The following is a 26013-nucleotide window of genomic DNA, read 5'->3' on the forward strand; positions in this document are numbered from 1 at the left end:
TGTTCATGTTATATGGGGTGTCACAGATTTAAATCTCTTAAATTTTGAGTTTCCCAAAAGTTTCCCCAGCATATTATATAAAAACGACCATAGATGTATGATATGATTTCATTGTTGTTGTGAAGTAATACTTTTATATTTTTGAAACAAGATTTTCTAGATCTCAGGATTAATGGTTGATTATGATGATAATTGAGTACAATGACAATATAAATATAAAGAAATTGTCACGGAAATGTTTCGCTGTGTTTGAGGGGCTGAAACTGGCTAACCTAAACTAAAACTGGTGACATCATGCGCATGCATTACGTGTTCAGTCTAGGCATATAGTTTTTCTTTAAAAGTGACATCACAAACTACTGGCCTGTCATGCGTAATACAACGTTTTTAATCGTTTTCGCGGATCCGTGTGAATGGGGATCGTTTTGACAACATTGTCGTCTGTAAGCGAAAAACGCAAAGGAAGAGCTGTTCTGTTTTTAGTAGGTTTACACGACAACGATGTGGTTCAAATTGAGAAGTTTTTCCTTTGCGTTTTCCGCGTACCAACGACACCATTGTCAACACGATCCCATTTTATAGGAATCCGTGAAAATGACTAAAAACGCTGTTTTCTGCTGGAAGGCCGTTACATGGCGATGAAACGCTATAGACTGAACATGTAATGCGCATGTGTATGACGTCATCGTTTTCATAGATTCGCGTTTTTCTTTTTTACGAGAAGACGGTTTTCAAAACTTGCACTTTGAAACCCATTTTCAAAAGTTTGCATTTTCAGGCCACCAAAACGCCGTTGTCGTGTAAATGAATGGCCTAAATGCATAAAACGTTTTCAGTTTCTAAATGTGTTTACACAACACTATTTTCAAACAAAAACGGAAAACTTTTTATGCATTTTGGCCATTCATTTACACGACAACGCCATTTTGGTGGCCTGAAAACGCAAATGAACTTATAAAAGCGGGTTTTTGAAAACTATACCATTGTCATCTCCATGTAAACTGAAAAATTCTGCGATTCTGTGAAAACGGTGACGTGTACACATGCGTATTATGTGTTTAGTCTATCCACTATTTGTCAATGGTATTTCTGTGAATGTGCAAGACTTTTCCGTTTTTAGTACATCGTTGTCGTGTAAACGCACCTTGAGTTTGGTTTTCCTGAGTTCTAGTTCCTTGTTTGTTCCATGGTTTCTAATTGAGTACACACCTGTTCCCTGTTCTGTTGATGATCTTTCCTTGTGATTTTAAGCCCTTGGTTTTCCTCAGTTCCTTGTCATCTGTTAACATTATATTCTAGTGTGTAATACTTTATGGTTTCTGTAGTTTATTAAAAGTTAATAAACTGTTCACCCCCCCCAATCTGTTTACGACTTATGTTGCTATTTGCATTGGATTGGTATCAGTTGGACTTGTTGATATTTGTTTTTAGTGATTATGTAATTTTAAGAGGCAAACAGTGTGTACCAACAATGTATAATTTTCTTTGGCAACAGATTTGCTTTAATACAAACCTTCCCTCAATAAACACCTTAAAATGAGGTCAGAGTTGCTGAATATCATGAATATTGACTATTCTGTGCGTCTGAAGTACATGTCAGTACACTCCGTAACTCTTATGCAAATATGAGGCACAAATTCATATATAAAACCTTGTGTTCTTGCATAAATACACAAGCAATGCATTTGGTTATAAACACAACAACATAGATGTAGGACATATTTATTTAGTTAACATTTACACTTCTATATCATTTAAAAATAAATCAATAACTTACATACACACAAACACTCAAAATACAGCATTTAATACTGCCAGTGTGTACATGGTATAAAATATAGGACTCATTCAAGCTACATATTGTAAAGTCAAATCAGATATTTGTAAAGGTCGTTTCAGTGCTTGTACCTTGATATGTAAACATTTTATTGCCTTTTCTATTCAAATATCGTTGTTCTTAATCAGTCTTGATGTGATCTCTTCTGTTGATGAACACGCATTTCATGTCTGAAAGTGCAAGACCCGCATTACTACATTTCAAAGTGATAATAAAACGGCACATTCCGGTGTTCGGGCAGATGGAAAACTGTTGAGCTGGATCTAAACCACGGGCCATGGGGCACTTCAGGTCCTCAAAAAAATGCCGCATCATTATGCTCATATAAGCCCCGTGGCCAACAACCAAGGCATGGACAGGCACATTCAAGACTCCGTCATCTGGGAGTCCTGCAGGAACCCAGTGGGTTTCATCTAGTATGGATATCTCACCATCTTGTACTTTCTCTTGATGGTCATTAGCTATTCGCTGGATCATAGCCTTCAGAAAATGCTTGATTCGCACCTTCACCTGAAAAGAATATAAGCATATATATATATATATATATATAAAATATATAAATAAAATTGACGTCAGTAAACAGAAGTTTAGGATGACAATAAGATTTGTTGTTTTCTGTTGAAAATGTGAAGAACTGGATACTAAAATGATTTTATTTATTGATAATTAATTTTAATATATTATAAATACATGGGATATAATAGGAAATGGATTATTATATTATATTATATAACAGTAACATTAATTTTACCTGTTCCATGGTTTCTCCCTTGGGTGGAGTAAACTCTGGTAAAGGCTGCCCGGCTGCTTTAGCCATGTTTTTCAATTCTATGACTCGACCTCCCTCAGCTATACCAAAACTCTGGGGGAAAAAATAGTTCTGAGATGCATAAGAAAAATTGCTCTGAATGGACATACTCTAAGCAGACATTTTTCTTATATTATCAAGCAGTAGTCCTTATTTACTCTCTCTTTAAGTGATGGATCTGCTACTAGTTCTACATCGTGGCAGGTTCTGTTGCTCCTCACAATGATCTCTGCAGTCTGTAATTTTACAAAAAGACATGATTATTTATCCTAAAGGGGAAAATAAGGAGTCAACAAACAAACACAGACAAGGAAAGTGATATTTGTTACAAAAAACTAATAGGATGTGCCAGTTAGATATGATTATAACTTCAGTGGGGATGTGCAACCTCATAACAACATTTGCAAAAATATTGCAAATTAACAGATAATGTCTGTTAACATATAGTTTGACTATTATTAATGGTTTCTTTATCATATTCAAAATCCTTAAGACTCACATAAGTATATCGCTTTAATGCTTTCTCAGTGTTATCCAGGGAAACATGCATTTCCAGCTCAATTGACCCATATGAGCTCTGAACAGAATTTTATTTTGTGGAGAAACATCTCCCTCTACCTGTGGCAAACGTGTATGTTCCTACTAGACTTCTACTAGTAAGTTTTCTACTTACCTGCTTGGCACGTCTCATGTCACTGACAAACACATTTGTGAATTTTACATCCCTGAGGTACTGGCCAGCAGCCTCAGATTGCCGTATCCCAATTTCAGAAAGTGGAGAGTCTATTTTCTGACCTAAAAGCACAAAAATTATAGCTATTGTTTGTGGAGCATGTGCTGAAATAAAAAGGCTAATAATTAATGCTTAATGCCTGAAACTAACTCAGAGGTACTGATAGTTATGGATAACATTTTTTTTCCCCTTAAAAAATTACCTTGTAAAAGGCCATCTTTGTTGCACTGCGTCTCACCACTGTTAACCAAAAGAGTGATAGTGATCAATAAAAACTTTATTACTAACCAGCGCACAGTTGTCACTAATCCTTTTCATTTAAAGGGTTAGTTCACCCAAAAATGAAAATAATGTCATTTATTACTCACCCTCATGTCGTTCTACACCGGTAAGAACTCAAATTAAGATATTTTTGTTGAAATCCGATGCCTCAGTGAGGCCTGTATCGCCAGCAATGGTACTTCCTCTCTCAAGATCCATAAAGGTACTAAAAACATATTTAAACCAGTTCATGTAAATACAGTGGTTCAATCTTAATATTGTGCGCCAAAAAAACAAAATAACGACTTTTCAACAATATCTAGTGATGGCCAATTTAAAAAAACTGAGGCTTCAGAGCTTTACAAATCGAATCAGTGATTCGGAGCGCCAAAGTCACGTGATTTCAGCAGTTTGACATGCGATCCGAATCACTGAATCAACACAAAAGATTCGTAATGCTCCGAAGTAGTGTTTTGAAATCAGCCATCACTAGATATTGATGAAAAGTCGTTATTTTGTTTTTTTGCCGCACAAAAAAATATTCCCGTCGCTTTATAATATTAACATAGAACCACTGAACTCACATGAACTGATTTAAATATGTTTTTAATACCTTTATGGATCTTGACAGAGGAAGTACCATTGCTGGCAATGCAGGCCTCACTGAGGCATCAGATTTTATCAAAAATATCTTAATTTGTGTTCTGAAGATAAACAAAGGTCTTACGGGTGTAGAACGACATGAGGGTGAGTAATTAATGACATTATTTTCATTTTTAGGTGAACTTACCCTTTAAAGTGCACTATCACTAAGGGGGTTTATAGGCTGTAAGAATAATAATAATAATAAAAAAGGGATTCCACAAAACCTCTTGCAATGAAGGCAAAAGACTATACAACTTAAATATAACTAATGTCCATTTAACATGGATACAGTGAGGGTAAGACATTTTGTGTTGTTTAAACGAGTTGCATCATGTTACATCATGTAAGTTTGCCTCTGACCTTTCACTGGAAGAGGGATTCGTACTGCCCTTTAAGCATAAGCTACAACAGATAGGAGTTATTTGATATGAGACACCCAGGAAAGTTTAACTAAATTCCCACTGGCATATTTAAACTCTACTAAATGTCAGACAGCCCTCATGTATTAATATCGTCTTATAACGCCATGATGTTCAGATATAGTGCTATACGTACTTAACTACTTAATCAATAATGCAGTATGGCAATGTAGATGAATAGCTATGAATGGGAAAAATCCAACAAGACAGAAAATCCACTTACTGTCGGACTATCGTTAAACCAAAAGCGAGCATTGCTTCAGCTATATATATAATGATGCAGTTAACAGCGTCGTGAGGTTATAGCTGCCCATCCATTGATGTCGGAGTCAACCACAAGTTGTCACGCCTTTTTCGTTTTCAAATATGCGCCTATATTTGCTGCTTTGGGGTGACAGCACTGACAGCACTTATCTCCGTACTTGATTATCCGGAAGTTCGCATGGCTGGTAGTTCCGAATCAATTTCGAAAATCGGTTCTTTTGAACGGTTCAAAAACAATTCAGCGATTCATTTGTTCCTGACATTTCAGGTTAGCATAACAAGCTCTAATGAAGCTATATGTATGCAGTTTTTTAAAATTGTGTTTTAACGGTGCTTATTGCAATTTATTCCAGTTAATTTAGATGTAGCTCGAGATGAAACAATAGGCTACTAAAATTAATTTATATTTCTTGGCTGAAATAGTAGTTGCATGCTTTAATAAAATCTCTTTTGAGTTTGTTGATAAAGCTTCCATATAGGCTAATTTCATACGCATATTTCCAGTGTGTTTAACATTCGGCATCCGATTCGTAAACAAATCGTTCAGACTGTTTGTGTGCACCAGCTCAACTGAATCCTTGAAAAGATCCGACTCAAAAGAATGATTCATTAACGAGTCGAATTCGGAGATGTCACAGCTCACCCTGACGTAGAAGTTTGCAGTCATTTGGCGCCAGTGGCGCGTGGCGGGCTTTGAAATTGCATAAAGTCTGTCACGGTTTTATCTCATCGGCATTACTTTAACTCGACAAATTTAATTTTGATATTAAGCGCTCACCAGCTATTCCTCAGTTGAACCATATAGCTAAACGTTTATAAACATTTTCAGCGTAGAGAAATAAGAAGAACAGGAGACTGAATACTTCTTTCATGGTAAGTTTATTGACCTTAGCATACAGCATGTCCTCTCCTTTAACTTCATTCATGCTCTCAATGACAAATTATTTGAGTTCAACAGAAATCCAAAGAATATCCACAGAGTTGCCAAGCCCTAATGACTTTACCTCATAATCCATCTCTTAAAAATCAGTTGTAACAATTTCCAACCTAGTTATAATTATTTAGCGGATAATTATGTGAGGAAACATGGTCGAACAAAAAAGATCAACCTATTTCATTTATGAAATGTATAATTTTAACCCAGTCTGTGTCTGATTATCGACACTCATTCTGTACAGTCATTCTCTACCAGGTTATAACATACTGGATAGATTCCCATTGTTATTTTCACCATTAACATTGCCAATAAAAGGGAAGAATAACATAGGACCAACATAGCACCACACTCTTTAAAGCAGATATTTATTGAACAGAGGTTGTGCAACAGACATAACTGAGGTACATGATATGGTTATAGTGGAGGGAGGAGGCCTTTTCTCATTGTTGTTGCTTAATTGATACCAGGTTTGTATATGGGCTGAGCACATAAGCCATTGTCAATTGTTGGTCATCTCCTCCATCCACTATTTCTGATGTCCAGGTGGGAGCCTTGTAAGCTTTCTATTCATCTACATCAAATTCCACTGTATTTACTACATCAGACACAGCAGAAATATCATAACCTCTTTTATGTGCTGTCCTTTCCAGGTTCCCGAAAAAAACTGTTGTGAGTTGTGTGAGGTAATGGAAAAGTCTTTTATGTCCAGTAAACCTGAGGTATAGAGATACCATACTTACAGAATGTGACAGAGAAAGAAGAGGAGGAAAAAAGACTAAAAGGTAAAGAAACATGCCTTTATAAAAGCACACTGTACAAGAGCATTTCCAGTCAAATACTCATTTCATGTTCTTCTTTTACCCTCTACTTCTGTATTCTCAAAGTATTCTGTAAGCAGTAAAATAATTATAATACAATTGTTTATAAAATAGCAGCACACTGATGTGACATCACAACTATGTAATGTTATTTTTGTGTATAAGATGAAACAAACAAACAAAAAAAATCATAGCTTTTTAGCAGCGGAAAAAAACAATAATAACTCAATAACAATATAGACACTTGATTTATGTCTTCACACCCTTACCATCTCTCATCACTTTGGAATACAGTATCATACCCCTTAATGAACGTAACTTCAGTCCATATTCAAACTCAAACGACATAGCCACCCATACAATCTGTTAACAGTACTGTAATTCATTTTCAGAGCAGAGCTGGGAAAATAATAAGACAGATTAACTTAATACGATAAGATTGACAGGGGTTTTGGTGTGAGGATGGAGGAAATGTGACTTGTGAAACTCAAGCATCACTAAGAATTGTTTCTGGTTAAAGGAAACGCATGTGTATACGTAAACATCTCCTTTACACACAGAAAGACATGCACACAAACACACACGCATATGTAGACGGACACAAACCTAAGCTCGACTGCCCCTTTTCAAGGTAAGCTATGAGAATTCAGCATATGAAAGGCGTTTTGTGCTACTGATGCACCCTGTTTTTGGACACTTTAATGACTTTTGGAAGTTTTCAAATCCCATGCCAGTTCAACCTTTGGAAGCAGCATATTTTGGATGGCTGGGTAGTGGATATTATGCTTAAGCTCAGCAAAACAGGGTGAAAGTCTACATTAGACTCAAGGCACTATATAGAACTTTTTTTTCTGCAATGGTGCAGTTGCACAAATTCATCTTTTCAAATTTCAAGAAAACGGCCCTTGGAGCGTGCAAACCAACAAACGTTTTTTTTTTTTTTTTTTTTTTTCCATTTTGATCGGTCTTTTGTCGTCTGTTTTTTGGTCTTTTTTACTTTGTTAAATTATTATTTTGTTGCTGTTGTCATACATTGGTTTGGTTTCCAATGCATTAACGCTATGATGAACCGAACGTGCCATGATCTAAACATGGGAAACCAGCCCAAAAAAGAAAAAGAAAAAAAAAAAGACCCTTTAATCATAACCATTTGTTATCCATGGTAAATATGCTCTAAAAACTGACACAGATGGAGTAACCTTCCCCAGTTAAGAGCTGGCAGTATCAATGAAACTGGTTTAGATACTGGTCTGTAATTCAAACAAGAGACATAAACACTAAAGGACAAACAAATAAACAGACAAATAGATTAAAGATCTTAAATATCAGGTGATTTATGGAAACCATAATAGCTGTTGTTTCTCCTTTGGCCTCCTTTCCTGCTTCTCCTAACTCCATATCAGCATCCTCATCTCAGCAGCATGCTTCACACCTCAAACTAACCAAGCTTCATCGTCATCATCCTCGATCATTCTTGCCAACACATTCCTTTACTGCTAATTGAATTTGCAAAGTTTGCAACTCCGTGACTGTTCTCTCCTCTCAGTCCCAGGTGGGACCAAACACAAATCAGCCTAAGGCTCCTTCAACACGCTCACAACAAAATACGTAATAACGTAATAAACTGTACACAATACAACTGTAATATTTAGTGGGAAGCTGCCCCAAAGGACGACCTTACCCACAAATTTTAAAATCAACTCTTCTTGACTTTAGAAGAAATGAGGGAACGTAGCCGTCTCTCTCCGCTCCCTTTTCTTGCCTCCTCTTGTTCTGTGCACTGGGTTGGGCTCAGCCCTCAAGCAGTTTCCAGGCCAGTAAATAAAAGCATTTAATATAAGGCACTGATACAGGAGGCCATCAAAGCATCGTGGAATCATTTGCTATCCCTGTCCAGACCATGTGCCTACCACTGAATCCGTCTCTATGACCAAACACTTGAAGATAGATGGTTAAACAAAGCCCACATGACTCGCACAAGAGTGCCTGATATAGGGTAACTTGTACACGCTTGCACATGAGCCAACATACACCACACATAAATGCATGCACACAAGCAGCTTGACAAAAGCTTATTTGAAGTATCTGTAACTTTATCATCGGGAGACAATAACTTGCTTGTTTAACAGGAATAATAATAATAATAATCATATTAAAATAATATTAATAGTCTATTATCATGATATAAGCCCCTGTTGCCCTAGCAAGAGAGCCCTGCGTTCTTAGCATAAGACTTGTGTCTCACCACTCCTTTTTAATCCCCCTTTCTGGTCCTAATGCACTCTTAGTACACAGCCAAGTGAATGGGTGCGTTCATTCAGACTCATGGCACCTCAATGTGTGTTCAAGTTCAGGCATTCCAAAATGAACCAAAAAAAAAAAAAAAAAAAAAATCACAACAAAACTGGAAAAAACATAGCCCCACTTTTTGTACCCTTTCAAGCTAGTCTGATACAGTAGACTCTCTATTTTGAAAAGCCCTTTAAGCTATCACTTTTGCATTAAATATCATATTATTATGTTTACACAATCAAAAGAGTTTGCAAAATACTACACGCTTCCCTTCTAAGAGGCCGAGGCACCGTAGAGCTTTTTGCATCATTATCAAATCATTTTAAAAATATCTATTTTTTTTTTGTATCTAAAATAGCTTCGTATTTTTTTCTTTTTTTGTCATTTACGGGAGTATTTTTTTAATGGAAAATGAAGATAAAACTCTACAAAGACTAGCAAGCACTTTTTGTTGGGGTTGTTTGTTTTTTTGTCATTTTTGTTTTTTGTTGTTTTTTTTTTTTTCTTGAAGACTGATCACAGCGTTCCTGCAGCAAGCTCACAAGTTGATGTCTCGTACATCGGTCGGGGTGCTGGACTGGTCCTGGTCATCAAGTGCTTTGCTGCGAGGGCCACCCTGTTCCTGCTGCTGTTGTTTCTGCTGCTGCCGGCGACCCTCCCTCAGGTTATTCATCAACACTCTCTCAATCTGCTCCTGGCATGCCTTTAACACGTCCTGCAATGCATCGGACATATGACGTTAGACAACCAGGTCACTTACGTTGCTGCAATGTCTGTCCTTATCATTAGTAGTGTTGTTAAGGCAAATGCAAATGCAAATGCAAATTCACACACCTAAAACAACAGAAGTTGCCCTGCGAACAGAAAAAAAAAAAAAATCTCTACCACAGTTTGCTATGTTAATTACATCCATGTTCCATGGATAAAACAAGGTAGTTTCATTTAGGATTTTATATACCCTTTCATTTTCAAAACAGCATGTAATGACCTAAGGGGATCTCACTTGAGTCCACCAGAGTCTTTTTCCTGCTCTGTATAACTAAGAAAAAACAAAATCTTTTTTCATAGATAAAATATGAGAAAAGCCCTGTCGGTGGCTCCAAAGAGCACATGACATGCCGGTATTTAAAATGGCTTACACACTGTCACCAAAATGAGCAATGATGCCCTCTAGTGCAACTAAATGGATGTACGGTGATCAAAGCTCTCCCTCCTGTTTAGTGGGTATGTCTGAGGCACAACAGGCATCTGTGGGAAGTTTGCTGTGAATGGCCCATGGGGAGGGCCCGTGGAGAATGTGTTACTTGTGGAGAGGCTGCATTCCTTTGACATTTACTGCTAATTAAAAGCTGATGGACCAAAGTCTGAACTTATGTTATGCATGGCTCCTGGGCCAGGCAAGTGTTTCTTGCCTGTAGAAGCAGTTTATCGCACAAGAAAAACATCTCAGGTGTTTGGAGTGACTGACGGAAGGCATTATTGATCTTTTTGTTGAGGAAAAGCCTAGTGTCAGTTGTTTTCTTTCATCGTGGATGACAACGCCACCATCCTTCTAGAGGTCTCTTGTTTCCCACCACGATGAGCTGTTATTAGTCATGAAAAATAAATTCCTTCTAGTAAATTAACTAAAGCATAAAACATGTAAAGGAACTGCCTATGTCTTACCACAAGAATGCCAGGACTGACTTCTTAAAAGACATTTCCCTGTGCGCTGCTCTTTATAGCTGCACAACCAAATTCATGCCAAGCCCCAAAGGCTTAATTCAGGCAACTCTAATAGCTTCAATGTGCGACTACTGGTAAAACCAGGACTTGCTCTAGAAGAGCTTCTCAATGATTAGATCCAGAGGAGGGTGGCACTTGGTAAGCTGCAGGATGGAGTGGGTGGTCCCTGCTTAATCCAGCCCTGTACTGATCTAGAACACCCTCGATCCCACCAGAGCATGGCTACATTTGTCAAAGTCAAATAAATAAAAATGGGTCGAAACCACAAGAAAAATTATCTACTGAAGAACCAGCAGTTATTGTGATGTCACTCAGTGTGTGCCATCTTGGACAGAAGAAGCCTAGGAAGGGGAGGCTTAAGTAGCCACAAAAACGGTGTCTGTTTTTTTAATGGGAAGTGAAAGCAAGGATTGCCGGGTTCAGAGCAAGGCCATCACAGCATTGAGAAATGAAAGGGATTAAGATGTCCCAGAGGCCTAATGCAAGAGGCCAGGGGGCCTAACACATGATCCTATGTACCAAAAAAGCCTTGAAGTTCTTCTCTAAATAATTTGCAACTCTTCAGTTCCAAATAACATTTCGGTTGCAAATAACAGCGTCCTTATGACATTATGACTTTAGGCAAAGGAGAATTCTTGGCATACCAGACCCAAAGTTTCTAACATTTCACCTACTTTTAGAAACTGCAGTGTCTCAAGAGTTTTTACTGTGCACTCTCTCTTCCCAATTAGTTTCTCCAACTGCAGCGCTTTAGCTTGCATAAAGCTATATTATAATATTCTAGAGGAGCACAAGGACACAAATTCATTCCTCAACATAAACAAGTCAAGGCCTCATTTAAAAGAACTGATAACTCTAAGACCCTGGATTTCTACAACATACCGGGCATCATCATTTACTGTATTTACTGTAGCTACAGTAACAAACTTTACTATTAACACCCAGTGCCAGATGAATATTTAGTAGCTTTTGCTTTCTTCTTAGAGAGACATTAGGGTGTTTGTGGAAACTTCAAGCCAATTTTTCAGCCTTCCTGGTTTGGCATGCATGTGTGTACCTTACTGCTGCACAGAGTATGCTTCACCAGGTGAGTCTTTAGCTACACACACATTCCAAGGACGACTGGAAGAGGCTGGCTGCCCCTATCATATGTCTACTGGAAACTACAGGCACTGGACACCACAAATGTCAGCAGGGTTCCTGATTCCTGGCTGGCAGCATCGTTTGGCATTAAGTTGACTTTCCTTCATACTCTGTCTGACCGCTCACCTCCCAACCTCTGCCTCAATATGGAAGGTCCTCATACACTAAGGAAAAGTTTAGTACACAAAAACCTTGTTTATTGAAGACTGGATTTAGAGACTAAGTTTTCTAGATAGGACCTCTAAGATTTTCTCAACACAATAATGCAAATACAATTCTGATTGGTAAAATGAGTTATTTGTCTCAAACAAAATCGTTCGATTGCTCCCCCCTCCCCACCTGCTCCCACTAAATTGTGTTCACATTGTATTTTTTTGGCTCTGAACTGCGGTATGTTTGTCTTATCTGAAGCAGCAGCTGTTTACCCCTGTTGCTAGGTAATGACAACGCAAGAGAAGGCAGAAAAATGCATTGTGTTGCCCGCCTCACTTTTATAGTTTGATTTTGTTTCCAAAGCGTCAACACAGAACAACACTTGCATCTATCAGCCGCAAATGTACTGCAAATGTTCTAAAGAACGTAGGAGTCTATGTTCGCAGTGTGTCAGTCCCGCTTGTCAGGAAAGTGTATGAGAACATATGCAAACACAGTTTTACTGAATCATAAACTGAGTCATTAAAAGCAGATCACTTCCATGATTTACTACAATTACATTCATATCAGCAACTTACCATACTGGAGTTCACGTGAACCATAACTTTTTAAAGCAGACTCAGGTTCAGTTTGTGGATGCGAAACCAAAATCTGACGTCAAACGAACCCAGGTGCAGACCAAAAGCACTTTAAGATAGAGCTGCTAGCAATAACCCTTACGTGATTCTATAATGTCACGACAAAGATACTGTTGCAGTAGCCATATAAAAAAGTCAACTATTTGCATCCTTTGCAAGACAGACTGTTTAATTGCCTTCCTTTAAGGGACAGTTCAACCCAAAACTTTAATTCTGTCATTATTTGCTCACCCTCATGTCTGCATATTACAAAAGAAGATATTTTGAAGAACTATTTACTTCCATTGAATAGACAAAAACACTGAGACATTTCTCAAAATCTCTCTTTTTATGTTCCACAGCAGAAAAAAAGTCATACAAGTTTGAATTGACATGAGGGCCAGTAAATGATGATAGAACTATACCTTTAAAGTTTTCTTTAGGCTTTATAGCTCAGTGCGAGCAGGGTAGCGTGCATACACCATACCTGCATGTTTTCAAAGGTATGGCTTGTTGGCATCCAGCAATGTGACGAGTTGTTCATGGAGAAGGCAGTTCATTCCTTCTGCCCTGGACCTCACACTCCTCAGACACTGAGCACCTTTACTGCTGTGGAGGACTATTTGTTTTTCCTCTGCTATGGTGCACGACTTCACACACCACATGCTGGGGCAGCAGTCATTCTACCAGCAGCAGTGCACTCTAGGGTATCTTGGGGAGGGTTGACCTCTTCAGGTCAGGACAGGAATTATATGTGTTTCCTGGGTTATTCTCTTAACCCTAATTTTCTATTCTCTTTTACTTTTCCCCCTAAAGAGAAAGTAAACGTCCTAAAAGAAACTAAATGACCAGAAGGTGGTCCCTCGTGCGACAGTATGTGTGAATTTGTATGCAAGTCATTTGCATAAAGCCATAGTATCCCTGACACATTCCCCTAGCCCTGCGGATTCTCTCCTTACAGTCTCTCAGTCAGGGTCAATCCCATTTCATTTCCAGTAATTCAGTGGCTGAATGTGAAATTGAATTGGAGCTGGACCCTAGCCCATTGAGTAAATAGGGGAAATGCACAGCCTCCTCTCGCAGTCCTACAGGCACAGCAACACTTGTCCCACAGATTACCAATAGCGTTGCTATTGGACTCTTCTTATAATGTATCATGGTCTTTGTTTTAAATTAGAAAGCACCCTTATATGATCACCCCACTTTCGAATATAAAGAAACTGTGAGGTGATCTGTGTAGCACATTGGCCTGCAGGGAAATGCCATGTATCATAATGATTTATTAAAAGTTGTATTAGTAAAATTTATTGTCAAAGCAACAATACTCACAACTTCTGTGTTTGTGATCTTTGCGAGCAACTCTGTAAGGTTGTCTCCCCACAGTGAGCGGTTAGTGCTGTTGAGCTGCAGGCCACAGATAGCCGCTGCCACGCTGCCTGTTGCAATCATGGATGGAGGGTACATGGCAAAGTTGAAATCTGAAGAAAAAGCAAACCAGGAAAGATCTGTCAAGCTTTGATTTCATAAAAATGTACTTTATCAGACTTTTCTACAGTATTTGGAATAGTTATTTCAAATATTATGAAATGGATACAAAAATAACAAAAATCATAAATACTGATAAATAAAGACCCTTCCATTAGGTCTGTGCACAGTCCTTTGCTAATGACTGCAGCCCAGGATAATGAGGGTTCACTTGGCTTGAAAAGAATCTGAAAAGCACCCCACCCCCATCCCTCTCCTCCAGTCACCCTTTGCAGATCGGCCCCTTTTCTTCAAGCTCCTAAGTAAATCGTGTGCTCCCTGAAAAAAAGCCCTATAGCCTTCGGAAAGGATGGAATAAAGAGCCACAGTCCCCCTGCCAATGCTCACTGCTGTAGGTCCTTTTTCCACGTGTGGTCACAGGCGTACATCTCAAAGACCAATAACCTTGTTAGCTTTCTCACTGTCATTCATAATGCAAATAAGACAGCTTGTGAACGGGCCTGCAACCCAAAAAGACGACTGACTGCAAGAAGGGGGAGAAAGAAAGAGGAAAAGAAAGAAACAAACAGCTTAGGCTGTCTGCCCCCTGCCTCATTGATTTCTATCTTTCTTCTTTTTCTACGGCTCCCCTTCTCCCTATTTTCAGACTGTTTTTCAATACTTTTTTACATCAGACACATACCCCTTAGGTTGAATGGTACACATGTCATTGTTGTTACAACAGCTCGAGATTTGTGTCAGCATTGCTGCTATCTTTTAGCATATTGAGTGTGGCCACTGGTGGACCTGGGTCTAGTGAGCAAGAGAGTGTGGCCTCATTGTTCGAAATCATCACCTCATCTCATCCAACTGAGAGATGCAACATCAAGCCCTCTCTGTGGATTCCAATTCAACCTGACAGCCGGCACAAAAGATGGGTGTTGGGGGAGGGTGTTGTTGGGTTTTAGACAGCAGGGGCGGCTGAGGGGGGCACTAAGCATCATTCTTTAATCAGTATCCAGACCTTCGTAAGGTTTTGGCAGAAGAAAAGACCCTCCTACCAACCTCATTCCCCCCATGCCATTTCTCTGATGCAGGGCCACCTCTGGGCTCACGGTCCCACACTCCCTGGCAGTCAGCATTACCATATTGCCATATTCAATTGCAAAGCAAACTGTGAGATGGCTCTGAGGGTGATTTTTCTTCCCTTTTCTTTTTAGGAAAAAAAATCAAAGCCGTGGGCCCTTTGATAACTGACGAGCATGCCTTCATTGCCTTCTTAACATTCAAAGCCAGCCATTTTCTCATTTTGTGGCTCAGTGTTGACAAATAAATGAACTTATTATACACTCTTCTCTTTGTAGTTTTTTCTGTGCCAGACAAAAATTTATTTAAAGACAAGTTCTGGTCAAGCAGAAGAAGACAAAATAAACCGCATTGCAACTCTTAGGTCTTTTGGGGCAGGGAGAAAAAAACAATGGAAAATAGATGCCCACACACAGCTTGTGTGTGCTGAGTGGGTTGCAATCAGATTTTTCACACTCTAGACAAGACAAGTTTGTCGGGAGAACAAGAGTACGCGCGTGCTAGAGGCAGAGCTGGACGCTCTGGTTTGTGAGAGTGTTAAGGGAAGAATGGCTGTATTCTGCACGCCTTCATTGATATTCATGCAGAGGATAAACAGTGTATGTAGCTGAGTGGTGACGCCTGTGATGGAAGGCTCCTAGTAAGCGGCGGCTGGCTGGCCTGGTATACCAGCCTCTCACCCCCTTCAATGGACCATTCTCCTGCCCTCGCCACACTGCATCCCCAGAACTGTGCCAACACAGCAAGCTCCTTGGTGGGTGCAATGTGCTGTGTACGCATTTAACTTGTAAATTAATTAAACGTCCGGAAAGTTGAGGAACGGCCAAAGAGACCGATGATTTGAGGGGCAATAAATCAAGTGCCAGACTTTCATGCAGATGCACAGGTTTGCCTTTACAGAAAGTCTCGTTTTGGGCAGCCATGTTCAACCTGACTGATAAAGATCAAATGTAAACATGAATTTGGCATCACACTATAACGTCAAATGGAACAAGTCAGGAAAGCATGTAAGCGAAGAACTTAAAGACACAGAAAAAAAAAAAAAAAGTAGACATTACAAATATTCAAATAAATGTTAATTATTATTTAACTCTTAACTATGTTGTCTCATTATGAGGCTATAAGTAATTGGATATTGACAGGTCATGTCTGGAACATTCATGTATAACATTACTTCAAAGCATTGTATTACATTACATCTGTCTGTCTATTGTCATTTTTCAAAAATCTGTCACAAATCTTCAACAAAGTAATTTTATCATCAAAAGCGGTATGTTGGTCTGCCCTCTCAAACCATCGTAAAACAGATGAATTAAAAACAGGAACACTCTTTGACTGTTAAAAACCTGTAACAACTTGTTTCAGTCTTGCTCCAGTGCGGAGTCTTGAGCAACAGCAGTCAGGCCGGTGTGGGAGGAAACAGAGCCTCTTGAATGAGAAATGACATGAATCGGTAGATTTAATTTTCAGCCCTGCTGAACTCTCCACCAGTCACTAGTTATATTTATTTTTCCTAAGGGATTTCTCTGATAAGTAACCATCTGAAGAGCGACAAGATCATCTCTACCTACAAAACATTTTCTGCTAATAGCATGTCTCCAGTCTGTTATTAGACATCTACAGACAATCTACGATGGAGAAGTAAAGAGGGTGCTGGGTGTTTAACAGTAAAAAATGGGGCATAATCACTTTTAATGAGCTTGTTCCTGTGCAGGCCTTTGACAGACTGCCCTCCGGAGAAACGTTTTATCGTGTGCTCCTTCTGCACTGACCCTTACATGCCTCTGCATATGAAATGGAGGGTTGTTCCTTTTGTCTCCTTTCTTGCGGTCTCTAGTCGAGCCTTCCAGCTATTTGCATATCTCTGAAAGGCCCCTCCATGTTATTAATTAATACTGAACTGGCCTACTCTGCCTGACCAAATCTCACAGAATGCTCTGAACGGAACTGTTTTATCAAAAGCAAAGAACCATTAAAAATTAGCTGTCGTCTTTCTACACTCTTCTCTCCTTTCTCATTCAGATACAGGGACCTTGATTTATGCATGTCTCAGAAAAGAGGGGGATGCTGAATTCTCTGCAAAGAAAAGCAGCAGTCAGGGCATCTGCCCGGCAATTAAAATCTTTTGGACACCCCTCGAATCTCTGTTGTTATACTAGTAACTAGTTTGTGTATTGCTTAAAACAAGAGATTTAACAAAATAGGTATGATGCATCTGCATTTTAGCATTTTAGATTAATTTTAGCATCTAAAATCCAAGTTATATTGTTAAACCATTCATATTGTCCCAGTTATCATCAATGCTTATCCTGCCAATTCAAACCAGTTCTGATGGATTCTGTTTGTCAGAGCAGTTTCACAACAAATCTATATCTATTGCACAAACCAACAGCAGAATCAAACACTCCATGTTTGAAGACCAGCCAGCTCCTCCTACTAATTCCTCTCCCATCGTATGCCACTTTCCCAAAGTCGGAGTCACTCCTGAGGTTCCTGGGGAGTTCTTGAGCAACCTCAGGGAGGAAGAGAGAAGCCTGAGGGAACAAGGGTGGTGTACTGGATCCCATTACCACCTATGGTGATGTTCGGTGCAGGCTTGGCTGGGAGAACCAGCCCCACAAAGGCTTCTGATTATGGGAAAGTCGTCATGCCCTGGAGCATCTGGGAGGCGTGAGAAGAGGGGATAAGATATGAAAACATGACATGCTTCACTGTTTGGCTCGGCTGGAACAAAACACTCCTCACGTTTTCTCACCCTTTTCTCATCGCTATGTTTGATCTCCTAAAGGTGGTCCACCTCTAAGAGCAGGAACAGCATAATCAATGGCTCAACAGCACACAGGAATGTTCTTAACTATACAACTGCCTTTTGAAGTGTCACTGCATTCATGGTTAGCCACTGATATGCCCACCAAACATACCAGGCAAGCACATAAGGCTTCCAGTGAAATTCTCTCCATTACACATCGCTATTTCAGTCCACATAGTTTCTCATGAATGTAATGAGATGGCATCTGATAATTTGCCTGCAACAAGAACCTGAATAAAGTTGCCATAGATACTAAACCCACAGAAGTCGGCTTTGATTTCAAGTTTTGCAAGGAATAAACATGGATCTTGCAACACGTCACTTATTGAAGTGATGATGCAAGGTATCAACACCAACTTGACTAGGCAGAGGATCTTTCATCCCTTTTACTTAACACCAATGGAAGACACATACAAGTTGACAAACACTTTCTGGCTACTGTACTAAGTTAATGTACAATTGCATGTTGAGAAGATTTCAAGGGATGAGTTCTATGGAGCATTGTACAAATTAGGAGTTAAAAATGCTTTGCAGGCATTTATTCATTTCTAGACATAATCTACATTGAATACACTACCTGTTGCACAAAGGGCGATGAAAGTTTGCACATGTTTACGAATCAGGTCCAGCTTATCCTCAGGCAGCGGAAGTTTCCTCATAATGTGTTCAATAAAGTCATTGGGAGTGACAGCAGCCAGGTTCCACTTCAACTTGCCCAGGACAACCAGCTCCCATTCCTGTAAAAAGGTTTGAGGAAAGAAGGAAAATCACTATGCATCCAAACCTAAATAATTTGCATGATCTAAATCCATTTGGAGTATTTAGATCTGTACATTCAACTGGAGTGACAAATTGCATCCTCTCAGTGGCTTCCTGTCTCTAAATGCTTTCTTGTGATACATTAGACATTGACAAGATTTAAGTATCATCTTGTGAAGACACTGGATGTTGGGGTAACATTCTATATCAACCATTCAAATAGAAGGTGTAAAAAAAGTTATTTACTAGAGATGAGGTACTAAATATGTTTAAACTCTGCTGTTACACATTCAGACGTTGTTGCTATACATTTGAACCAGTTTAGATCACACAAAATCTAGCCTCAAGTTCTAGGACCTCCAGGACATGGTTTGGCCTTGGCTATGCAAAGCTACAAGCGGAAATCCTGAAAGCTAAAAGGCTGAATTGCAGGCACACTTGAGTAGAAAAAATGATCACTCAGATTGCCTAGTCACTTCACAGAGACTGTCCAGCATCAGGTACTTTCCTCCTTAGCATATAAACATAATTCTGAGTTTGTTTTATAGCGATATTTCGAGTCAGAAGAGGTTGAACTAGTTAAATATTGGACCTGCCATCAGCCCAATTGCAACCTCAAACATACTCATAAAAACATTAATTTGTAGCCTTGTTGTATTTAAAAGACTTGTAATGTAACTTCAATTGGAAAACAAGGCTCAGTTATAACCTTTATTGTGACAGTTTACCACTGCTGATGATTCTATTTGATCTTTTGGGGGCACTCTTGATGCATAACATGAACTTGCTTTGACCTAACTCAGTGACGAATGTAAACCCAAGATGCTCAGTCATTTGGTTTTAGTCAAGAAGACAGCATCCTTCAAATAACCACTCCCCCTTCCTATTTGAACTGGGGTGAGTAACAGAGGACCAAGTGACTAATTGGGGAAAACTTGCATTTGCTGGGACAGTCCTTATGACTGAGTGCTCGTTCAGATGGAGGTGTTTTTCTCCACAAATGAACTACATACACTTTATTCATGAGATGGCCAAACAGTTATTGCCATTACATTCTGAGACATAACTGCTCTAAAGCACAGACAAAATATTACACCGAACTTATACCCCACAGCAGCTTTCTTAGTGAGCAAGAATACAATAACAGCCATCCGCTGATGCATGATTTCTCCACTTCCTCTGCTGGATTTCATTGGTGAATGACTCACCCAAAAGTACAAAGAGCTACATGTTCCTGTGTGTTCTTTTCTTAGGGGAGGTGCCTGATGTGAACATGAAGCCTGATGACATATTGGAGCCACAATCACCCAAAACCATTGACTCCCGGTACACCAAGAGGGGTTTAATGGAATGTAAACTACGAGCAGAGGCATTCTCCAAAAGAAAACCAATTACACGCTAATGTGAAAATGAGCCTTTGCGTTCTGTCACTTTGGATCTGTAAAGTTTGGGCAGCAAAAATGTGCATCTTCATTTTGGTGTGTTGCTTCGCTCTTAAAGAGAAAGTTTACCTCAAAATGAAAATTGAGGTAAAGAGATGTCTCTATTTTCATACAATGAATGTCCATGGGGTCCAATTAATGTTGTTACTTTGATTGTTTTTTTGACAAAAACAGCTAAAACATTACTCAACATATCTTTTGTGTGTGTTTATGTGTTCTGCAGAAGAAAGAACGCCATACAGGTTTGAAACAAAATGAGGGTGTGTAAATGATGAAAGAATTTTTCATTTTTGGGTTACTGTCCTAATTAAGTCCAGGGACAGTTCTGGCAACAACTAAAGGCTCAACACTAAATATATTAGCAAATATTGTGTACTGTATTTGTGTACATCTCCATCTTTGGTCATATTCTGAGCACAATGTTGAACCTTTATGAGGCCATAAATGACCACAAACACCAGTTTTAAGTAACTTAAGGACAACATATTGTTTTCTGTGGCTATGGACTCAGCAGTCCAATGTCACCTCACCAGTGCAGTGAGGCCAGCCCTAAAACTTCAGTGACACTCTTGCAACACTGCCTTCATGCAGGAACCCACTTCCTCCTTTTGAGCCCTCCAGTCATACCTCCAGCCTGTCACTGCGGTTTCATTTACAAGAACTTCTTGCCAGCTAACGAGGACAAAAATGAAGATGTGACTGTGACAGCTGATCTTCGGTTTCCTGCATCTTTAGGACTTTGCAGACCAGCAGAAGGTCCACAACAAAGTAACACAATGCCAGGCTGAAGGGGGGGGACAGGAGGATGCCCACAGCAGCAATTTTCTGATGACTCATGAATAAAATCATTTTTATCTTTGGCCTGAGCTACAAGAGCACTGCCCATTTCCACCATAAATACAACCAATAGTATAAGAGCTGAGGAAAAACTCACCAAGTGCAAGTGTAACAGTCAGATGTTTTTATGCCACACTGTACTGTTTTTCCCCTTGACACTGAGTAATGAGTAATTTAACAGCATATTTTGCTTTAATTTCAATTTACTCATATAGTAAACCTATGCATATAGAAATGAGAAGAAGCTGAATGATGATAATCCAAAGATGACGACAAGTATTCAACAGACTGGATCTCTCATTTGAAAGTCACTTTAATTCACTTGACTGTAAGACTATATTCAAGCGACATGTAAAGGTGGAACAAGACCTCAGCCTTGATGTAGCTGTGGGTTGCATATTTGCCACTAGATGGCGCAATAGCCCTGTGATGCATGGAAAGACACTCGAATACCCTTTAGTTGATATTTGAATGTGGAGAACATACATCAGACGGCAGAATATTTTTCTCAAACAGAACCTAGACTTTGCTTTAGACTACTTTTAATTCTTATGTGGCTGATTTGTAAACATGCACAATATGAAAAATGAATCCATCACAAATTGCAGCAAGCTACATTAGATTTAAATGACATTGATACGATTTAGTGTGCAGTATACACTGTAGATATTAATGCAATCATGAACATTTAGCAATTCATATTTAGGGACAATTGTGGAGAAGGTATGTAAACAATTATCTAGCATTTCTTACAGATAAGTTGGTAAGTTTTGGTATGCAAAGTGTTTATTAGGTGCTTACCAGCAGTTCCTGCGGTCTGATTGAGTTATCAGTGTAGATGCACAGCTTCTCTGCAGTTAATGGACGCGTCTCTTTCAATTTAGACGCAAGAAACATGCACACTGCTCCGAGCAACTGCAAGTTACATTTTCTTGTTGGTACCACCGCTAAAAATCGGTCCAAGTAGTTCATAGCCAGTGGAAAAACTTCTTCCTCGCATTTCTGTTCCTCGCAGACCTGGAAAGGGCAGGGCATAACTTAATAAGTTCAGAGGAAAAGATGCACGTGGCGCAACAAAATTAGTCTTAATTTATATGACTCCCAATGACTATATATATGTAAAATAATTATCACGACAAAACGAAATATGTAGTACTGTCCATCAGCGGCATAGATATGAGGTTGTAAATCGTTACGGTAACACTAGAGATTGATTCCAAAAAAACGTGCAATTCCTGTGCAATGTATAGGCTAAATTTAATGGATGAAAAGGGGACTCTAACATCTTTGTCAATAGACTCACATTCCTTTGGTTCATTCAGTAAGAAATGAATTCAAGTCACAATCACCCGAGCCAAAAAACACCCATGCAACACAGTACGGGATCTGCTTTTTTAAATTCGTCATATTTTCATAAAATATTTAAAAATATAAATAAATTGTCTACGTCCACTATTCATACCTCTAAATATTCACCAATCCTTTTCACATCATTCCCGACAATTGACAAGTCATTAAATCGATGTTTTATATGATAAAAACGAGATTTTTAAAGCGAAGTAGCATGCGGTCTTAGATGAGTGCGTCACCATCGGACCGAAATATTTTTTTCAAAAATTTTTATAAATTCTCCTGCTCGATTAACCTGACAATTTAAGACATGAAAATAAAGCTAAGGTCCTCATCTAACGTTTCCAACACTCAACGATTATAAATATGAAAGATTCCGACAAAAAACGAACTTAATTCCAAGGCTATAGACTTCGATCAGCATGGGTTAAGAAGCAGCACGGGCCCTCGCCCCTTCCGCAACCATATATTTCAAAAAATTGTACAAAATTATAGAAAGGTAATTCCCAATATATTCAACCATAATTATATACCTTAAACGCTCATTTATCAAGTCATGCACATGTTAAGAGTTGTTATGATCATTTTGTTACGATAAACTTGTTGTGAAAGAAAAACCAACATGGCGATGGTTCGATCTAGCACAGCGGCAAGCATTGAAGTGCATACGTGTGCATGGAAATATTTATCCTAAAAATAAATAAATAACATTAAGCACGATTCTGTCCACTGTGTTAACGGAACCAAAAACTTTAAGAAATATGCGCTTATGATCGCTGACATATGTCGATAACCTTCATCCCCCAGCAAATCTAATCGTGAACTTGGTCCAAAATCAGCGCTTATGACTGCAATAAAATAAATAGCCCGACAAAATCGGATCTGCCCTTTCGGAAATATTAAAGTAGCTCCTTTAGTTGCATTCCATAATGCTTACATGACAGAATAAAGGAGAAAACGCTTTGCAAAACGTTTTGAAGATACAGCGTAAGCACGGAAATGTACAAACCTCCAACATCCAAGTTGCCACCATCCTCCGCATAAAGGGCTGAATGTCTTTCTGAACGCATTTAAAATATGAACACTGGGGAAGAAACCTCTCTTCGATGGTCAACAAGCTCTGTAGTACCCTGTCATCATATAGAAGATTCGGGTCAGGACGGGCTCTTATAATGGTGTCCATCTCGAGACAAAGCAGTTCCATGATTGTTAAAGTCCTTTTCGATCTCGAATATGTATACCAACAGTGAAATACAATGGTTGCGAAAGATCAAAAAGTGCAGAAAGGACTTTTCGGACACATAAAATCAGTCTACAGGGCTGTCCAGGTTAGTCCTGATCCTTTTGCAAACTTTTCCCCACTAGTCTTTCTCTACTCTGCTCCTCTCGCTGCAACATTTGAGGTCTGCAGATGTAAGGCTGTGACGAAAGCTTAACAAGCAGATCTTGGCTTATTATTGGCCAGACGCAACATGCTCGGTCTTCCTCTTCTTTTCCTGCCCTCTTGCTCTGGTTATCAAATAATCAATAGCCCCCACAAGATGGACAGAAAGGCAATATTGTTTGGGTATTATGGTTCATGCAAGATGTTCATTTTTAACTCACCCATTCATGTGCAACTATTTTAACGACGTTGGGTAAACATATGCTAAACGTAAAGCACCCAACGAAATACTCAGCTCTTATATGGTATCTCGAAGTGTTCTTAAAAAAAACGGTTTATTTCATTTGTTTTCATTTTGTATCAAATGCTATGCATATCATTTATAAATAGTGGTCTCACGCAGGCATTTGACCAAATTAAATCAATAAATGGCCAAAAACTTTTCTTTTTGACTTTAAGGACAGTAAAACGTCACCTCGTCATTACAAAGTCAAAATATAGCTATCTTACATGAAGCATGCAACGCCTGTGGTCAACCAGATAGCTTTCTAGGAAATGCAGCGAAAGCATGAAGCAACGCTCTCTCGTCAGAGATAGCAGCTGAATGATAGTTATTCTCTTTAGCTGCCCCCAGTGTATTATATAAAGCATTAGCTATATCATAGTCTCTATTTAGGACCGAAAAGCTAAGCCTCAAAAGGAGATGTAAGCGTTCCGAAATTGCGATCTGCTACGCTACCTAACATGCAGGTGATGGATTTCAACATGTATAACGCACTCATTCATAAAGTCATTTAAGTTGCAAATGAGCAGTTTAACCTTTCGTATAATAGGAGAATTAGAATTAAATGGCGCTAATATGTCTTCTAGAGAACATATATAGTGAGTTATTGATCGAGGAGCATCTCGAGGTTCTCAAGCCTGTTAATGATTCCGAAGAACTCAACCGCAACTATGTAGGCTACTTTTGCAACAGTTGCTTCGTTTCAACACTTTTAAATGTGATAGGAAATGTCTCTTTAAAACCTTTTTTTTCTCGCTGTAGATTGTTTCCTCCCCTGTCAATTTGCATAGCCAATAGTTGTTCTGCGCGCTTTCGGATTGTTACTGGGCAGACTTTGTCTGTGGAAGTTCACCTTCTAAAGACCTAAAGAAGAACCTAATCTATTTTACCGATCACCTGATGAATGTTGCTACTTCTCACAGTCTGCCGCACGCAGATGTCATGAAGAAATTTATACAAATCTAGCCGGGCGACAGCAATACAATCTGAGTGATGCTTTGATAAAATCATAGGCTATTTTAATTATAAGGACCGTATCCTATCAGATAAGATTATTCTGGTTTCAATTTATGCAGGGCAAACAAAGCAATAAAATTTAAATAAAATATAGGTCATAATTTTCAAAGTTAGTCTGCCCTTAAATTTCTATCTTTTTTATTATAGTACTTTACTTGACCAAATGCAATAGGTAGGCTATTATAAATCTAAATTAACAGAGCAAGCAAAAATGATGCCTAGCATCAAATTTAGCGACAATTAAGCAATTCCAGTGACTAAAATACTGAAACATGTAGGCATTTCATTTCCTTCTTAAAACATCCGCGTTCCTCATGTAGTGTTACCCACACGCACCCGACACGTGAAATTTCGGTAATGCAGGGTATCATGAGTGGGTCTCAAAGCTCCAAATGCCGCATTAATTGATTAAAACAATGTGGGCTACGAGTCATAATAACATCAAGGATGCATCCTTTTTCATTGTAACGATATAAAGCTTTCTTTTTCTCTTGTGGGAGGTTATCATTCAAATGTTCTTCTTTAATAAAACTAATACATTACTCAAATAATCCGCATTGGAACGTTTTAGATAAAGAAAACGTTTTGTTTAAAAAAAAAAAAAAAAAAAAAAAAAAAAATTTTCTTATTACAATAAAATATACACGTACATTTATATAATATTGGTCTAAGTGTGCAACATTTTGACTCCTCATTCAGTGGTGTGTAATTCAAACCCTCATCTATAAATCAGCGCTTATAGTTTCCTTTGAACTCACAAGACATTCAAGAGGGCATATATACATATCATATAACGTCAAAAAGAGTTAACTACTGTCTGATTCAAACGCTTGACTGTGGTTCACGCCTCTTTATTCTAAACCTGACCATGCTGTTTTTTCGCGGAATAATGACGTCACACAAAACGCTGCTCTTACTGGGGCTAAGCAG

The 26013-nt window shown here is 38.8% G+C and overlaps 2 protein-coding genes and 1 long non-coding RNA gene across 6 annotated transcripts in view; 1 reads left to right on the forward strand and 2 right to left on the reverse strand.

Annotated features, from left to right (window-relative positions):
* Positions 1-1687: 1687 nt before the first annotated feature.
* tigara (TP53 induced glycolysis regulatory phosphatase a) lies at positions 1688-5838 on the reverse strand. The gene is made up of 6 exons (XM_067380456.1): positions 4927-5838; positions 3581-3618; positions 3319-3440; positions 2804-2881; positions 2589-2699; positions 1688-2347 (listed from the first exon to the last, which is right to left on the reverse strand). Exons 1-6 carry the CDS (start codon positions 4956-4958, stop codon positions 1958-1960), a joined length of 771 nt encoding a protein of 256 aa, XP_067236557.1. The 5' UTR covers positions 4959-5838; the 3' UTR covers positions 1688-1957.
* A 716-nt stretch (positions 5839-6554) lies between these two features.
* LOC137015467 (uncharacterized) lies at positions 6555-21836 on the forward strand. Of its 3 annotated transcripts, none has more exons than XR_010893977.1 (3): positions 6555-6686; positions 9526-9678; positions 20024-21836. It is a non-coding gene; the product is annotated as an uncharacterized lncRNA (long non-coding RNA). The 3 variants fall into 3 exon arrangements; XR_010893979.1 differs by lacking the exon at positions 20024-21836 and adding an exon at positions 17675-18566; XR_010893978.1 differs by lacking the exon at positions 20024-21836 and adding an exon at positions 15337-17201.
* The window catches only part of ccnd2a (cyclin D2, a), a 191229-nt gene continuing 174768 nt past the window's right edge, over positions 9553-26013 (reverse strand). The window contains exons 1-5 of one of the 2 annotated variants that reach the window (XM_067380454.1): positions 23409-25663; positions 21851-22066; positions 18589-18748; positions 13982-14130; positions 9553-9729 (exon numbers count right to left, since the gene is read on the reverse strand). In XM_067380454.1, the coding sequence (XP_067236555.1) occupies positions 9553-9729; positions 13982-14130; positions 18589-18748; positions 21851-22066; positions 23409-23603 (897 nt within the window). In that variant the 5' untranslated portion in view covers positions 23604-25663. Of the gene's footprint in view, positions 9730-13981; positions 14131-18588; positions 18749-21850; positions 22067-23408; positions 25664-26013 lie in introns of those variants that run through there. The other variant, XM_067380455.1, reaches the window with a different exon arrangement.

Source organism: Chanodichthys erythropterus, chromosome 24 (assembly GCF_024489055.1).
Source record: "Chanodichthys erythropterus isolate Z2021 chromosome 24, ASM2448905v1, whole genome shotgun sequence".
NCBI classification, from domain to species: domain Eukaryota; kingdom Metazoa; phylum Chordata; class Actinopteri; order Cypriniformes; family Xenocyprididae; genus Chanodichthys; species Chanodichthys erythropterus.

Coding starts and splice junctions, on each gene's coding strand:
- tigara (XM_067380456.1), bottom strand. CDS start 4,958: ATGCTCGCTTTTGGTTTAACGATAGTCCGACA. Junction 2,882..3,318: donor ACATGAGACGTGCCAAGCAG/GTAAGTAGAAAA, acceptor GTAAAATTACAG/ACTGCAGAGATCATTGTGAG. Junction 2,348..2,588: donor AGGGAGAAACCATGGAACAG/GTAAAATTAATG, acceptor TATTCTTTTCAG/GTGAAGGTGCGAATCAAGCA.